Source organism: Sorex fumeus, unplaced genomic scaffold (assembly GCF_029834395.1).
Source record: "Sorex fumeus unplaced genomic scaffold, SorFum_2.1 ptg000007l, whole genome shotgun sequence".
Classification (NCBI taxonomy): Eukaryota; Metazoa; Chordata; class Mammalia; order Eulipotyphla; family Soricidae; genus Sorex; species Sorex fumeus.
The window spans coordinates 9392362-9409007 of record NW_026606064.1 but is presented as its reverse complement, the minus strand read 5'-3'; the positions used below and the strand labels follow the sequence as shown (position 1 = coordinate 9409007).

General features: G+C 55.9%; 1 protein-coding gene across 1 annotated transcript in view; it reads left to right on the top strand.

Annotated features, from left to right (window-relative positions):
* CREB3L1 (cAMP responsive element binding protein 3 like 1) overlaps window positions 1–9650 on the top strand; it is a 42387-nt gene extending 32737 nt beyond the window's left edge. Inside the window, exons 6-12 of the mRNA XM_056130826.1 lie at window positions 1474–1623; window positions 1793–1851; window positions 2418–2486; window positions 5212–5311; window positions 6071–6194; window positions 8989–9256; window positions 9390–9650. Of these exons, the coding sequence (XP_055986801.1) occupies window positions 1474–1623; window positions 1793–1851; window positions 2418–2486; window positions 5212–5311; window positions 6071–6194; window positions 8989–9256; window positions 9390–9426 (807 nt within the window). The 3' untranslated portion in view covers window positions 9427–9650. The remainder of the gene's footprint in view (window positions 1–1473; window positions 1624–1792; window positions 1852–2417; window positions 2487–5211; window positions 5312–6070; window positions 6195–8988; window positions 9257–9389) is intronic.
* The last annotated feature ends 6996 nt before the right edge of the window (window positions 9651–16646 follow it).

Below are 16646 nucleotides of genomic sequence, written 5' to 3'. Positions count from 1 at the left end.
GGTCTCCAGAGCCCCACCGTGATTCTTGAGTGTAAAGCCAGGAGTGAGGGGCTGGAGCAATAGCACAGCGGGCAGGGCATTTGCCTTGCATGCGGCCAACCCAGGTTCGATGCCCAGCATCCCATATGGTCCCCCGAGCACCACCAGGAGTGATTCCTGAGTTTAGAGTCACGAATAACCCCTGAGTATTTCCAGGTGTGACCCAAAAAGCAAAAAAAAAAAAAAAAAAGCCAGGAATGAACCCTGAGCACCACTGGGAATGGTGCTCCCACCCATCCCCACCTAAAACTTAACATTCTTTTTTTAAATTTTATTTATTTATTTATTTTGCTTTTTGGGTCACACTCGGTGATGCACAGGGGTTACTCCGAGCTTATGCACTTGGGAATTACTCCTGGCGGTGCTCAGGAGACCATATGGGATGCTGGGAATCAAACCTGGGTTGGCCGCGTGCAAGGCAAATGCCCTACCCACTGTGCTATCACTCAAGCCCCATAAAACTTAACATTGTGACTCTCGAGGCAGCTGGAGAGTTCTTCTGGGGGAGTTGAGCTGAGGAAGTCCAGAATACCCTAGGCCGAGTGTACTGAACCCTGAGTCCAGGGATGGGGCTGAGGACTCCGGGAGTGAAAACCTGTAGGGGTCTGAGGAGGGGTGCTATTTCAGGAGCCCTGGAAAGAGTTTGGAGGCTGGTAATCGCACAGTGGAGAGGGCATTTGCCTTGCACGCAGCCACCTCAGGTTCACTCCCTAGCATCCCATATGGTCCCCCGAGGACACCAGACTCAGCCCTGAGCACCACCAGGTGTGGCCCCAAAAATAAAAAATAAAAAGAGTTTGGAGACTGTGGAATCCAGGTTTGGAGCTCGGGAACCCCGGTCATGTGCTGAAAGCCTGACACATTCCCCCTCAGGGCTACTCAAGCCCCCTTCTCCGGATGAGAAAACTAGGCCGGAGGGATAGCACAGCTGGAAAGGTGCTTACCTCACACATGACTGACCTGGGTTCGATCCCCAGAGTCTTGCATCATCTCCTGAGCGCTGCCAGGAATAATCCCTGAGTGCAGAGCCAGGAATGACCCCTGAGCATTGCTGGGTGTAGTTAGGAAGAAAGAAACAAAGAAAGAAAGAAAGAAAGAAAGAAAGAAAGAAAGAAAGAAAGAAAGAAAGAAAGAGAGAGAGAAAGAGAGAAGGAGAGGAGAGAAGGAGAGAAGGAGAGAAGGAGAGAAGGAGAGAAGGAGAGGAGAGAAGGAGAGAAGGAGAGAAGGAGAGAAGGAGAGGAGAGAAGAGGAGAGAAGGAAGGAAGGAAGGAAAGAAAGAAAGAAAGAAAGAAAGAAAGAAAGAAAGAAAGAAAGAAAGAAAGAAAGAAAGAAAGAGAGACAGAAAACTGGGTCCGGGAAGTGGGGTCCCTGCCAGGCCACAGTGCAGGGCAGCTTGCCCTGGAGCCCAGGACAGTCCTGTCCTCCTTCCCGCAGAAACTGCAGGGGACCTCAGGGCCGCTGCTGCTGACAGAGGAGGAGAAGCGAACCCTGATCGCCGAGGGCTACCCCATCCCCACCAAACTCCCCCTCACCAAAGCCGAGGAGAAGGCCTTGAAGAGGGTCCGGAGGAAAATCAAGAATAAGGTAAAGAGTGGCCCGGTTCCCTCCCGGGGGGCTGCCTGGATGGATGGGGAGCTCAGCCCCCCTGGAAATACCAGCCCGGAAGTGAGGGGTGGGGTGGGGGAGGTTTGCAGGAAGTGGCTCTGTATGTGGCCACAGTAACCCCTGCACCGGCCTTCCCCCCCACCTCTAGATCTCGGCCCAGGAGAGCCGCCGGAAGAAGAAGGAGTACGTGGAGTGCCTAGAAAAGAAGTAAGAGGGCTGGAGCCATAGCACGGCGGGTAGGGCATTTGCCTTGCACGCGGCCAACCCGGGTTCGATTCCCAGCATCCCATATGGTCCCCTGAGCACTGCTGGGAGTAATTCCTTAGTGCAAAGCCAGAAGTAACCCCTGTGCATCGCCGGGTGTGACCCCAAAAAACAAAAAGAAAAGAAGTTAGAGGGGCCCGGAAGGATAGTACAGCAGGGAGGGCATTGGCCTTGCACGCAGCCGACCCGGGTTCAATTCCCAGCATCCCATATGGTCCCCCAAGCACCGCCAGGAGTAATTCCTGAGTGCAAGAGCCAGGAGTAACCCCTGTTCATTGCTAGGTGTAACCCAAAAAGGAAAAAATAAAAGAAGAAGAAGAAAGGAAGTAAGAGGCTTGGACTTTCCCCAGCCCCTTGCCCCCAGGCACCAGGGCACAGACAGGGGCATCATCCTGAGGGGGTACAGCGAGTGGGCAGGGGCTGCAGAGGTGGGAGGCAGGGCTCAGGAGGAGGGGGCGGCGGCACAGGTGGGCCTCTCCCTCAGCCGGGTGTGTGCCCCGCCCCCGCAGGGTAGAGACGTTCACATCAGAGAACAACGAGCTGTGGAAGAAGGTGGAGACCCTGGAGAACGCCAACAGGTAGGCAGGGCCCCGCCCCACCCGTCCCCACCCTGCCACGGGGGTGCCTGGCTGTGGAATGGGTCTGGGAGGCTGGGGAACTCAGGAGGCCAGGCACTCCAAGCCAGGGGCCCCACAGACCTCCCCAGCCTGCCTGCACACCACGGCCTGGGCAGGGCTGGGCTGAGCCAGAGAGAGCCAAGATGTGGCAGGAGGCTCAGTGCTTTTCAAGGTTTTCAAAGTGTGGTCAAAGGGTCAAGTGGCCCCCGCACGACTTCTTAGAAAAGCTTCTCTGGGGACTGAAGCAGTAGGACAGTGGAGAGGGTGCTGGCCTTGTATGCGGCCAACCCAGGTTTGATCCCCAACATCCCATATGGTCCCCCGAGCCCTGCCAGGAGGGATCCCTGAGTACAGAGGCAGGAATAAGCCCTCAGCACCACCAAAAACCAAAAGAAGAAGAAGAAGGAGAAGGAAAAGGAAAAGGAGGAGAAAGAAGAAGAGGAGGAGGAGGAGAGGAAGAAGAAGAAGGAGGAGGAGGAGGAGGAAAGAAGAGAAGAAGAAGAAGAAGAAGAAGAAGAAGAAGAAGAAGAAGAAGAAGAAGAAGAAGAAGAAGAAGAAGAAGAAGGAGGAGGAGGAGGAGGAGGAGGAGGAGGAGGAGGAAAGAAGAGAAGAAGAAGAAGAAGAAGAAGAAGAAGAAGAAGAAGAAGAAGAAGAAGAAGAAGAAAGAAGGAGGAGGAGGAAAGAAGAGAAGAAGAAGAAGAAGAAGAAAGAAGAAGAAGGAATGAAGAAGAGAAGAAGGAGGAGGAGAAGAAGTAGAAGAAGAAGAAGAAGAAGAAGAGGGAAGGAAGAAGAAGAAGAAGAAGAAGAAGAAGAAGAAGAAGAAGAAGAAGAAGAAGAAGAAGAAGAAGAAGAAGAAGAAGAAAGAAGGAGAAAGAGAAGAAAAGCTTCTTTCAAGGCCTCATAGAGGCAGCCGGCCAAGACTCTGCCATAAGGGACCTCATAAGCCCTGGGGTCACCCAGGACCCCTTGACCCCTCACAACGACTGTCTGGCCCCTGGCTGCTCTAAAGAAGCTTCTGGGCCAGCGGCAGCTGCTGGGCGTGAGAAATCTAGAGCCCGGGAGTCTCCCAGGCCCGGCTGACTCAGAGCCGGTGCTTTGACCAGTTCCCGGGTGATTCACTTGCTCAGTTTAGTCAGAGAGATGGGGAGCAGGACAGGGGTTGGGGGGGGTGGGGGGTAGGGGATAGTGGGGGAGGGTGGACGGACAGCCTGGCCCTGACCCAGCAGCTCCAAAGTTGCTGCTTCTCTGGGTTCTGCCTGCCCCCCAGTTATTTTGGTGTGCCCCCCCAATTATTTCAGCGTGCCCCCAGTTATTTTGATGATTGTGAGGAAGCTGCTGACCCTTGGGTTTGGAGACGTGGGGGGCTATTTCTGGGAGGGTCCAATGACACTGCGCCTGGCGTTTCTGAAATGTCAGCTCATGGGGCCAGAGTGATAGCACAGTGAGTAGGGCACTTGCCTTGCATGTGGCCGACCCAGGATTGATCCCCGGCATCACACATGATCCCCTGAACATCTCCAGGGGACCACTACTGCATTCCTGAGAGCAGAACCAGTAGTAACCGCATTGCTGGGTGCAGCCCCCAAAACAAAAATGTCAACTCACATGACTGTTTCTGCTGTGGCCTCCTCGCCCGGAGCCAGCCAGGAGCCCATAACAGAAGATCTCTGTTATGAGGAGAGGTGTTAGGAGTCAAACCCAAGACCTCACGCGTACAAAGGATGCAGTTACTACTGAGCATCATCCCCAGCCTCAGTGCTTGATAATGATGGAGTAAACAAGTTACAAGTAAAAAACCAAGTAACCCTGACACAACAGCACCTAAGAAGCATGTGCTCGATGGCAGGGTCTCTCCTTATTTCCTTCCTTTCCCCCAGCTCCTCCACGCCTCAGAATAGCCTTTAGAAAGCCCCCCTCGTTCAGGGAAGAAGAGGGGACCCCTCAGCCTTCTACCGAATTTCCCCAGGTGCCTCAGAGGCCCCAGGTTGGGCCAGGCCCTTGGAGCTGTTTCGCCACCTGCTGTCCATTCTGAGAACTGCAAGCGGGTGGAGAACACGATGATTCAAGACTCGTTCCAAGGCTGCGTGGGCCGAGCCCCCTCGGTGCAGAGGGAAAGATGCCACACTGGGTGGAAACTGGCCCCCCGCCTTCAGGGAGCCCAGAGTTAGCCATGGAGACTGACAGGGATGTCTATAAATAAACCCAGTGTTCCGTGTGCTATGACTAATGCCAAAACCGCAATGACACAAAAATGAGTCCACCATTTACTGAGCACTCAGCACTGACCAGAGTGGCCACAGGCTGTCAGTTCAGGGAGGGGTCAGAGCACAGAGGGAGGCCCGTTTGGTGGACGCGGGTGTGGGTGGGGGCAGAAGGAGAGGGTGAGCTCAGCCCCTAGGTGGGCGCCGGCCTTCCTGGCCATCCTCCGCCACTTTGGCTTCCTCAGAGGACACCCCCCTCCACCCTCAGGGGGCCCAGCCTTTCGCCATGAGGCAGGCCCCAGGTGTCCGAGCCACACCACAGAGGAGCCGAGCAGGGGGTGACCTTTTCTGTCCTGAGTGAAACGGCCACCTGGGGCGGAAGCTGGGTCTGGAGCCAGCCCAGGTCCTTCCCAGGATGGGTGGCAGGAGGCCTGCTGGGTCCCCGCCAGTGACCGCTGTGTCCCAACATCCCTCCCCACCCCCAGGACCCTGCTCCAGCAGCTGCAGAAACTCCAGACTCTGGTCACCAACAAGATCTCCAGACCGTACAAGATGGCCGCCACCCAGACAGGGACCTGCCTCATGGTACGTGTCCTTGCCCACCCCACCGGTCACAGGAGGACTTTCACAGGCCGCCTCTCTGGGCTGGGTGTCTAGGCAGCAGTCCTATGGGCGCCCCGTGCCTGGAGTGAACCACGCCAGTCTCTTTCACCAGGCCCATGGAATGTTCTAGAACATGACCCGTTCTCACCTGGGATGGGTTTGTCATGACTCACGGGTAGGGGATGAAAGCGGCTTCTGTGCTTTGGGAATGAGACTTTCTGGGATGGATGAGGGTCGGGGTCCTTGAATGCAGAGGAGCCCTGAGTGCCCAGCGGGGGCCTCTGCTGGCCCCTCCTTGAGAGGGACAGCCTCCCAGCAGGTGCCCACTTAGTCTGTGCTTTGGGCCCCTTCCTGCAGCTGAGAATCTAGACCCCTCCCCCCTCAGTACCAAACAGGGGGGTTGGAGCGATAGCACAGCAGGTAGGGTGTTTGCCTTGCACATGGCCGACCCGGGTTCGATTCCCAGCATCCCATATGGCCCCCTGAGCACCACCAGGAGTAATTCCTGAGTGCAGAGCCAGGAGAAACCCCTAAGCATCGCCGGGTGTGACCCAAAAAGGAAAAAAAAAAGAATAGGAAAACAAACAGGGTCCCTTCTCTTGCCCCTCCACCTCGCCCGGTAGTGCCCGGAGCCCCTGGAAGGAAACTTTTCAGAGGGTCAGAGGGAAAGTGGAGGTCAGCTGGGGTGAGCCTCTTTTTTGAACTCCCACTGATCGGTGTCCTGGCGCTCTCCCCTCCCAGGTGGCAGCCTTGTGCTTCGTCCTGGTGCTCGGCTCCCTGGTGCCCTGCCTCCCCGAGTTCTCCTCCAGCCCCCACGCTGTGGAGGAGCACCCCGCGGCTGACAGCGTCTACACGGACAGTCAGAGTGAGTCCCCCCTCCCACCCCGGCTGGAAGTCTTCGGGGTAACCCCCTCTGCTGCTCTCTCCTCATCCAGGGGGTCAAAGGGCACCCAGATGCCCCGTGTGCGCTGGAGGGCTGGACCTGAGATGCCAGGTCCGGGGGGGGGGGGTTAGGGAAGGTGGGGAGGAGAGACAGGGTGAGTGGACACCTGCTGAGACCCTCAGTGTCTCCCAGCCAGATGGCAAAGGGGTGCCCGCTGACTGGCCACTTCTGATAAGGTAACCTCTGAGCCTTGAGTACCTCTGAGACAATCCCCCTACCCCACCCCGGGGCCAGCAGGGGTGCCTTGATGCCTGCCTGGCCATGTCTGCCAAGGACAGAGGACAGGGTGGTGACCAGGGCACCTCATCTCACCATCCCGAGAGGCTTGGGAGGACACGGTGGGTCAGAGCACGGAGCTGCAGGCCTGCACCGCGTGTCGGAGGCCCAGGGTCCAGCTAATGGTCTCCCGAACACCAGGAGGAGCCTCGAGTGTCCTCAGGTGTCACCCCAAAACAATAAATGTAAACACTACAAAATTTTAATATGGGGGCTGGAGCAATAGCATAGCGGGTAGGGCATTTGCCTTGTGTCCGCGGTCGACCCGGGTTCGATTCCCAGCATCCCATAGGGTCCCCTGAGCACCGCCAGGAGTAATTCCTGAGTGAAGAGCCAGGAGTAAGCCCTGTGCATCGCCGGGTGTGACCCTCCCCAAAAAAATTAGCATGGGGGCCGAAGCAATAGTACAACAGGTAGGGCATCTGCCTTGTACATGCCGACCCAGGTTGGATCCCCGGCATCTCTTATGGTCCCCCATGCACCGCCAGGAATGATTCCTGAGTGCAGAGCCAAAAACGCCTTTATACACACACACACACACACACACACACACACACACACACACACATAGCATGGGGGCGGGGGGGGGGTGGGGTAAAGAGATAGCACAGTGTGTAGCATGCTTGACTTGGGCTTAAACCCCAGCACCCCATGTGGTCCCCTAAGCACTGCCATAAGTGATCCCTAAGCACAGAGCCAGGCATGAGCCACCCCCCCCAAAAAAAAAACAAAACATAAAAACAACATGGAGCTCTAGAAACATACTGCTGGCTGTGTGACTGTTGGGCTGGTATCTTAGGCTCTCTGTGCTTCTTTTTTTTTTTAACTGCTTCCTCTGGGGAGGGAAAACTGAGAGCAGCAATTCCCTGTGTACTGAGCGTGGGAGCCAGGAGGGAAGTGGAGCAGAGCAGGTGCTGGTGGGGTGGGGGGGGCAGCGCGGGGGGGGGGGGGGCGGGAGCACTCCAGAGGAAAGAGGAGGTGCAGGGAAGGAAAGGCTGGGTTTGCACGCCCCGGGATTCCAGGGAGGCCTGCCTGACCTTGGGGAGTGCTGAGCTATCGCAGGAGGAGGAAGAGGAAACAGATGGAGGTGGGGGCGGGGGTGGGGGCAGGGGTGCAGAAAGAAGGTTCCTCAGTGCTCCTGTGGAGGAGGCCTGAGTCCTGCAGGGCCTTGGAGGCAGGAAGCAGGGGAGGCCAGGGACGGGAAGAGGAAGGGGGTGGGGGTGGGGGGGCTCCACTCTGGGGACTGAGAAGGAGAGAAGAGAAGAGTTGCTAAGGGAGGCGGCACAGGGGCAGCAGCAGATGGGCCAGAGGGACAGCCCTGGTGTCCCCTGCTAAGGCCAGGGAGGTGGAGGGAGCCCCCCCCTCGCCGTAGGGGATGGGATACAAACTGGGGGCGAGTGTGGAACTGAGCTATGAGCAGGACAGGGCGGGGAGCCGGGCAGGAAGGACTCCCTCCCTCCCTATGAAGGCAGTGGGGTTCAGGCGGGGGTGTAGGGGAGGGACGGGAGGAGGGAGGGGTGCAGGAGGAAGCGGGGGCTCATCTGTCTACCAGAGGAAATGCTTCTGGAGCTGACTGGCAGGGGGTGCCCTTCCCATACTGGAAGCTGGGGGTGTCGCCTCTTGTTCCGGAGAGCCCCCATAGCCCTGCCCCTCCCATCTCCTCACCCTACACACACATACACACACACACACACACATACACACACACACACACACACACACTGGCACGGAGGCCTGCTGGGCTGAACGGGGGGGTTGTACCCAACCCAGCACACAGAGGAGGGACCCCATAGACGTGTTTTCATTGCTGGCAGAGCAGGGTGGAGAATGGAGGAGAGGTTTACTCAACGGCGGTGAGCAGCAGAGGGGAGGACTCGGACCCAGCCAGCGCCATGCTCCCAGCCCCACCGCCTGGTGTCTTCATTTATTTTACTCGTAATTTGGGGACCACGACTAGCGGTGCTGGGATGCAGCCGTTGTGGCCCATGTCCCACTGGGTCTCCCCACAGCGCCACCTCCTGGCCATGTCCTGGCGTTGCTATCTACGTGCAGGTGAAGGGTGGGGATCCTGGGGTGGCATCTTAGAAAGGTGAAAAGCAAAGACGTGACTTCCGAGGTCCCACAGTTAGGGAGTGAGCGGGCCAGGGGTTCAAACGACCCAGAGTGAAGGCACCGGAGCGACAGGACAGCGGGGAGGCGTTGGCCTTGCACGCGGCTGACCCAGGTTCGATGCCCGGCACCCCGTATGGTCCCCTGAGTTGGCCACCAGGAGTGATCCCTGAGTGCAGAGCCAGGATTAAGCCCCCCGAGCATCACCAGGTCTGGCCTCAAAACCAAACAACGAACCAAACAACCGCCTAGAGGATTCCAGGCTGTGCCCCGTGGTGGGGGGTCCTGCGAGAGCCCCGCTCAGCCCCGCTCCCCCCCCTCACCCCTGCAGTGCCCTCCCGGAGCCTCCTGTTCTATGACGAGGGTGCGGGCTCGTGGGAGGACGGCCGCGGCGCCCTGCTGCCTGTGGAGCCCCCGGAAGGCTGGGAGATCAAGCCCGGGGGGCCGGCGGAGCCCCGGCCCCAGGACCCCCTGCAGCACGACCACCTGGACAGCACCCACGAGACCACCAAGTACCTGAGTGAGGCCTGGCCCAAGGACCTCGGGGCCAACGGCTCCAGCCCCGACTTCTCGCACCCCAAGGAGTGGCTCCGCGAGAGGTGCGTGTCTTCCCCCTTCTGAGGGGGTGTCCCCAGGGGGAGCAGGGGGGCGCGCGGGGTGGGGGTTGCAGGCAGAGAAGGAGGTCGCCCTCCCCGCAGCCCAGGGTACAGCCTCAATTCCTTCCCTTTGCAGGGACCTGGGCCCCAACACCACCATCAAACTCTCCTAGACGACCAGAAGGCAGGACTCACCCACCCCCGACTCGGATTGGGCGTGTCCTGCCCACGAACCCGGATCCGGCTCCTGAGAAAGGGTTTCACGACTCCACAGCCTCCTCCTTTGCCCCGGATCTTGGCTGGGGCCACCCCTTGCGCCCCACCCCGCCCCACCCCCCAATTTGGACTGTTCCCTTGGGCTAACCACTCTGTCCTCGCCCCTCCCTCCCACCCACAACCCTCTCTCCTCAGATCAACCACTCAGCCCCACCTTCTCGGAAGACCCCCCCGCCCCCACCACGGACACCCCAACATGCACCCCACCCCCTACTGTACAGAGACCCAAACCAGAAATTGTTTGTAAATAATGACCTTATTTTTTATTATTGCCAACCCCCTAAGATATTGTATTTTACAATCTCCCTCCGCCCTTCAGCCCACCCACTCCTTGTTTTATATTATATGAAGTTAGTGCGGGCTTTGCTGTTCCCTGGCCGGGAAAAGAGGGTGTGATCCCCCCCCTCGCCTGGCCTCCCCCTGCCGCTGCCCGAGCCTCGGGCCTTTTTCATTGCCAAACTGCTCCATCCATCAGCTCAGCACATGCTTTAAGGCAAAAGTAAAACAAAAAAAGATGCAGCATCAATACCTGGTGTGGTGGCTTCCTTCCTGGGGCAGGGGACGCGGGCTGGTTTCTGGGAGACTCTGTTCTATGTGCTCTGCCTTTGCCTTTGGTGCGGGGGCTATGAGGAGGCGGTTGCAGAGGGGTCCCTGCTCCAGCTAGGTGCAGGCTGAAATCCAGCCGAGCGTTGGACAGCAGCCCCCCCCCACCCACCCAGGCCCCTGCAAGCCCCTCCCGCTGAGTCATGGCACAGACTTTAGCAGGCCCAGCGGAATGGACGGGGCAGTGTCCAGAGAGCCCCTGGGCCAGGCGCCGTGTTGGGCTCTCTGCTAGCTGTGTGCTCGGTAGAATCCCAACAGGGTCCCCAGCACCCACACGCCCTCACCCTCTCCCCTCAGTGATGGGAGGTCTGGGGGAAGTCTAAACCTGTGGAAGTGAAGGGCTGTCACTCCAGAATGAAAGGCATGTCACTGCAAAAATAAAGGGGTAGAGGTTGGAGTAATAGCACAGCGGGTAGGGCGTTTGCCTTGCATGCGGCCGACCCGGGTTCAATTGCCAGCATCCCATATGGTTCCCCGAGCACCGCCAGGAGTCATTCCTGAGTGCATGAGCCACGAGTAACCGCTGTGCATCGCCGGATGTGACCCAAAAAGAAAAAAAAATGGTGAGGGGTTAAATTTGATGAGGCCAAAGTGATAATACAGAGGGTAATATCGACCAGGTCAATCCCCAGCACCCCCCATGCCCCGAACCCTTCCAGGAGTGATCCCTGGGTGCAGAGCCAGGTATAAGGCCTGAGCCCAACTAGGTGTGGTTCAAAAACCAAGAAGGGAAAAATGTAAAGAGATTTGGGGCTGGAGAGATAGCAGGAGTGCTAAAGCATCTGCCTCTCAGCCAGTCCCAGTTCGATCCCAGGCACTGCATCTGGTTCCCTGAGACTGCCAGGAGTGACCCACACCGCCCCCACCCCACTGCTGCTAAGCACCGCAGGGTATGGCCTACACCATGCCCCCTACCATCACCCCCCCAAAAAAAGAGCAAAGAGATCTTGTAGCAGCAGTTAAGTTTCTAACTGAGTTGTTTTTGAGTTGATGAAGGGAGAACAGCCTCGCTGAGTCTGACTTTATCAGAAGAGAAAGTCACTGATAAGCATGTAGGTTCTTTCTGGCCTGTAACCAGCTGCAGGGGGATGGGGCGGGGGCGCCACATCATAGGGGCAAGGTACTGAATTCTGAACAAGCCTCAAAGAGAACCCCAGCTCTGCAACTGAGAGGCCAGCTGGCAGGCCAGCGCACGGCCTGCTGCTAAGCGCAGGACGGGGCTAAGCCACACCCGGTCCTGAAGACATCAGGTGCCTATAGGAAGCGGCAGAGTCCCCCATGCACTGGGTAAGCTGTCGTGTTTGGGGTCGGGGAGATAGTCCAGGGGTTAAAATGCTTAACTTGCCAACCCTGGTCCCATCCCCAATACTGGAGGGAGTCATTCCTGAGCACAGAGCCAGGAGTCATCCCTTGAACACTGCCAGGTACAGCCTTAAAACTCCTCCCCGTCAAATTTTTGTTTTGTTTCAGTTTGGGGCCCGTCCCTGGGAATGCTCAGGACTTATTCCTGGCTCTGCACTCAAGAACTGCTCCTGACAGTACTTGGAGGACCAGGCATATGGGGTGCTGGGAATCAAACCCAGGTTGGCTGCGCGCAAAGCATTACCTACTGTACTATTGCTCTCGACCCCAGTTTTTTCTAACAACAGTTGTTGCGTTTTTGGTAATTTGCTGAGTAGCACAGATACTCGGCAGCCCCATGATCCTCTCCCCACTCCCCAAGACTCTGACAACCATAAACTGGACAATAGCTTCAGTGCCACAGCTGTTGTTGGCCTTTAATGAGGTCATCAATGAGAACATCTTGAGATCCAAGAGACATTAAGCATGCATCTGTGAGTACTGAGATGTGTGAGCCCTGGCCAGCTTGGGGTTGAGCACTGCAGCGACCTCTCAGGAGTACCTTGACCGGAATATGTGTGAGCACCAGCACGGAGCATGTGTGCACCCTCGGGAGCACTGTGCAATGACAGCAAGGGAGACCTTCAGAGCCCCACCAACCAGTGTGTGTGTGTGCAACTCCGCCAGAGGAAGGAAAGTGGAAATTGTTTTATTTTAACTAAAAAAAAAAAAAAGGAGGGACTGGAGCAATAGCACAGCAGGTAGGGCATTTGCCTTGCATGTGGCCCACCTGGGTTGATTCCCAGCATCCCGTATGGTCCCCCAAGCACCGCCAGGAGTAATTCCAGAGTGCAAAGCCAAGAGTAACCTCTGTGCGTGCATTGCCGGGTGTGACCCAAAAAGCAAAAAAAAAAAAAAAAAAAAAAAGGGAAAAAACATTAGGACTGGAAGATACCTCAAAGGGCTGGAGAGCTAGAGCCAAACTATAACAGAAACCAAAAACTGAACAATAGCAGCCCCCAAATTGAGGCAACCTCAATAGTGTGTTACAGAACAGGCAGGAGAGTACCCCCCCACCCCAGACTTGAGCAGTGAGGACTTCCTGGAGGAGGTGACATAAAAGACTGTTGAAAGTAGGCAGGAGAGAGGAAAGGGCACTGTCCTCCCATTGTTCATGGATTTGCTCGAGCCGGCACCAGTAACATCTCACAACAAATTGTGAGACTTGTTGTTATTGTGTTTGGCATATTGAATACGTCACGGGTAGCTTGCCAGGCTTTTTTTGCTGTGCGGGCAAGATACTCTCGGTAGCTTGCCGGGCTCTCCGAGAGGGGCAGAGGAATCGAACTCGGGTCAGCCATGTTGGCTGCGTGCAAGGTAAACGCCCTACCCGCTGTGCTATCGCTCCAGCCCAGAGGAAAGGGAAGTTTTAAAAATAAAAAAAATATGGGGCTGGAGCAATAGTACAGCAGGTAGGATGCTTGCCTTGTATGCGACCAACTGGGTTTGATCCTCAGCATCCCTGAGCACTGCCAAGAATAATTTCTGAGGGCAGAGCCGGGAGTAACCCAGGAGCATCGCCAGGAGCAGCCCCCAAACAAACAAAAACAAAATGAGAAAACGTCAAGAAAACTCACGCACACTCCATCCTGGAGTTGCCTGTAACCAGCGAGGGTGGACGATTTCTGTCTTCAGGATCTCTCTCCCTTCCCTCCTTCATCCCTCTCCCGTTTCTCTCTCTCTCTCTCTCTCTCTCTCTCTCTCTCTCTCTCTCTCTCTCTCTCTCTCTCTCTCTCTCTCACCTTTCTCTCGCCTTTCTCTCTCCCTCTCCTCTCTTCCTTCTTTTTCCTCTCCACCCCTCCCCATCCTAAAGGAAAAAGGGAGAAAAAGGCAAGAGGAAAGAGCCCTGGGGAGGCAGCCATCCAGGTTGCTGAGAGCCACAGCTGAATGGTGACCAGGGATGCCAAAGACCTTGGAAGACACCGGGACGTCCCCGCAGACCCGTACTCACACCCCCAGAAGCAGGGGTCGGATGGTGCCCTGGGACCTGCTGCCTGATTGCCTCTGGGGTCCTCACTACCTATTGCTGGACCTCAGCTTCTGTTGTTGTTTTCTGGGAGAGCCACCCCCAGCAGAGCGCCCCGGCAGAGCACAAACCCAGGAGCAAGAGGAACCTCGCCCGGCTGTGCCAGGGAACCAACTGGGATAGCTACTGGGATGAGTAGGAGCCGGGGAGTGAGGGAAAAGAGGAAATCGGGGTGCAGGGACCAACAAGTGCAGACACAGGCCGCGAAATCAGGGTCGGGGCCAGGGGATGCCAGTGGTAGCCATGCGGGGCTTGAGACAGTGAGGACCTCCTGCGATGCCAGCTTGCTTATCCATGATCCTGGGGGTAGAGAGCTGTCCTGCGGGCACCGGGCTGCGGGTCCCAAGCCTGGAACTGCCCGAGTTGAGTAGAGTCCTGGCAGCACCGCTCTTTAGGGTTGCTGGGGTCACCACTGAAGTGGGACGGTGAGTAGGAAAGCGTGTGAGGCTATGTGAAAGTGCGAGTGTGAGTACAAGTGTGAAGTGAAGTGTGACTGTATGAATGTGAGTGTATGAGTGTGAGTGTATACGTGTAGGAGTCTCTGAGTGTAAATGTGTGAGTGAAGTATGAGTGTGTGATTGTATGAGTGTGTGTGTGTGTGTGAGTCTCTGAGTGTAAATGTGTGAGTGAAGCATGCATGCGTGTGGGGGGGGGTATGCGTGTGGGTATGTGTTTGAGTGAAGTATGACCACAGTATGAGTATAAATATGAGTGTGCGAGGATAAGACGAATGTGAGCGTGAGTGGGAGTGCACGACTGTATATGAGTATGAATGGGTATGAGCGTAAGTATGAATGTATGAGTGTGAATGTGCGACTATGCGTGTCAATGTGAGTATAAGTGTCAGTGTGTAGAAGCGTTAAGTGTGAGTGTGTGCATGTCAGTGTGTGAGTTCCGTTTTAGTGTGATAGGAGAAGATAAGTCTCATTGAAGTACGAGTAGGAGTGTAAATGAGTGTGAGTATGTGAGTTTGAATATGTGAGTGTGTGAATGAATGTGAGTGTGAGCATAAGTGAACGTGAGTGTGTGCAGAGAGTGTGAATGTGAGTGTAAGTGCAAGTGAGTGAGTTTGGGGGAAGCATATCGGTGAGAGTAAGTATGAGTGTGAGTATGTGTATGAGTGAATGCCTGAGTATTAGTGTACGATTTGAGTATGAGTGTGAGTTGAATGAGTGACTGTATGAGTCTGTGAGTATGTGCATCGGTGTTAGTGTGAGTATGAATGTGATATGAATATGTGAGTTTTTTCCCAAGTGTAAGTGAGAGCGTATGAGTGTGAGGGTCCCACCCCTCTCCCAGACCCTTCATGGTAGCAACAATAAGAGCAGGAAGGGGGAAAGAGATGAAGAATGAATGAATGAGTTTCTTTCCAGAGAGATGGTGCGGGAGGTAAGTCACTTGCTTTGCATATGGCTGTGGAGGCCATGACCGGGTTTGTGCCCCCACATGGCATATAGTCCTCGAAACATCAGCATGAACCACTCCTGAGCACCAAGCCAGGAACAGACCCTGAGCACCATTGAATGGGGGGACCCAATTAAGACCCCTTACAAAAGATCGGTCCCTACAGAATTGGAAAGAAAGAGGACTTATAGGGCTGGGGAGACGGCTCAAAGCACTAGGGCTTATGCTCGCTGTTCACAGGGTCCTGGGTTCAATCCCCGAGCCACACAGCCTCCTGAGCTCTGCTGGGTATAGCCTTGGTGGTGACCAACACTGCTGGGGAAGCCTGAACACACACACACACGCACATACACACACACACACACACACACACATACATACTACCTGAAGGTTTTGGTGAATGGGTGAGCTACTCAGTTCTGAGGTGCTCTTGAAGGTGCCTCCCAATAGACTGTTATCACACTGGCTGTGGGGGACGAGGGGGTGGAGCCAAGGCTGGCACTGAGGGGTCCAACCTGGAGGCCTTCCTATTGGAGGAGGTGAATCTCCTGCAGTCCATGCCTCAGTGGCAGTGGCCTGCGGGAATCCACGCTAACAGGAGAGTGTGGGGTTGGGAGGAAGGATCTGAATGGGGATGAGGCAATGGTCAGCAGGTAGTCTGGGCGCTGCGGGAAGGGCAGAGGCAAGAGCCCCAGGGAAGATGGGCATGGTGTCACCAGGGAGGCTGAGAAGGAAGGGAGAAAAGGGGGAACCCATGGAAGGTTCCAGAAACAGAGGGATGAGAGAGAACTCCCAGGAGTGGGCTGGAGGTGAGCAATGCCAGAGCTGGGGGATTAGGAGGGAGGGGGGGGGAGCGAGAGAGAGAGAGAGAGAGAGAGAGAGAGAGAGAAAGGGAGAGAGGACCACCAAGGCTCTGCTCGCCTTGACAGAGAACACCAGTGACCCACTTGGACTCTGTCTGAGAGAGCTGGGGCAGGAGGGATGTCACGAGCTCCCTGGGGAAGCTGGTCCCTGATGGAGAGGGGCCTCTTCAGGGCTTCCTGAGACCCAGAGGAATCAGGACTGTTCTCGCAATTGTGATTCTGAGACAACAAAGAGCCAGCAAGAGGGGAAAGGATGGGTGAGGGGTTGGAAGGGATCCCAGGAGCAGGCAATGAAGCCTAGACAGAAAGTAAGGACAGGGCCTGAGCGATAGCACAGCGGGGAGGGCGTTTGCCTTGCATGTGGCCCACCTGGGTTCGATCCTTGGCATCCCATCTGGTCCGCTGAGCACTTCCAGGAGTAATTTCTGAGTGCCGAGCTAGGAATAATCCCTGATCATCACTGGGTATGACCCAAAAAAGCAAAAGTACAAAAAAAAAACCACCTGGGGGAGACCCCATCTCTGGGAAATTGCAAGAGGAAATGTGGGCAGAGTTGACATCAGAGCTAAATTGGGGGTAGGGGGAAATTTTGAACTAGAGGAATAAGAGACAAAGCAGACATTTAGTGTGGCGCACATTCGCTCATTCAACAGATACTTCCCAGGAGTCTCTTGTGCACACGGTACCATGCTAGCATCTGTGCACACAGTACCACACTAGCATCTGTGTACATGGTACCATGTTAACATCTGTATACACAGTACCATGCTAACATCTGTGTACACAGTACCATGCTAACATCTGTGTACACAGTACCATG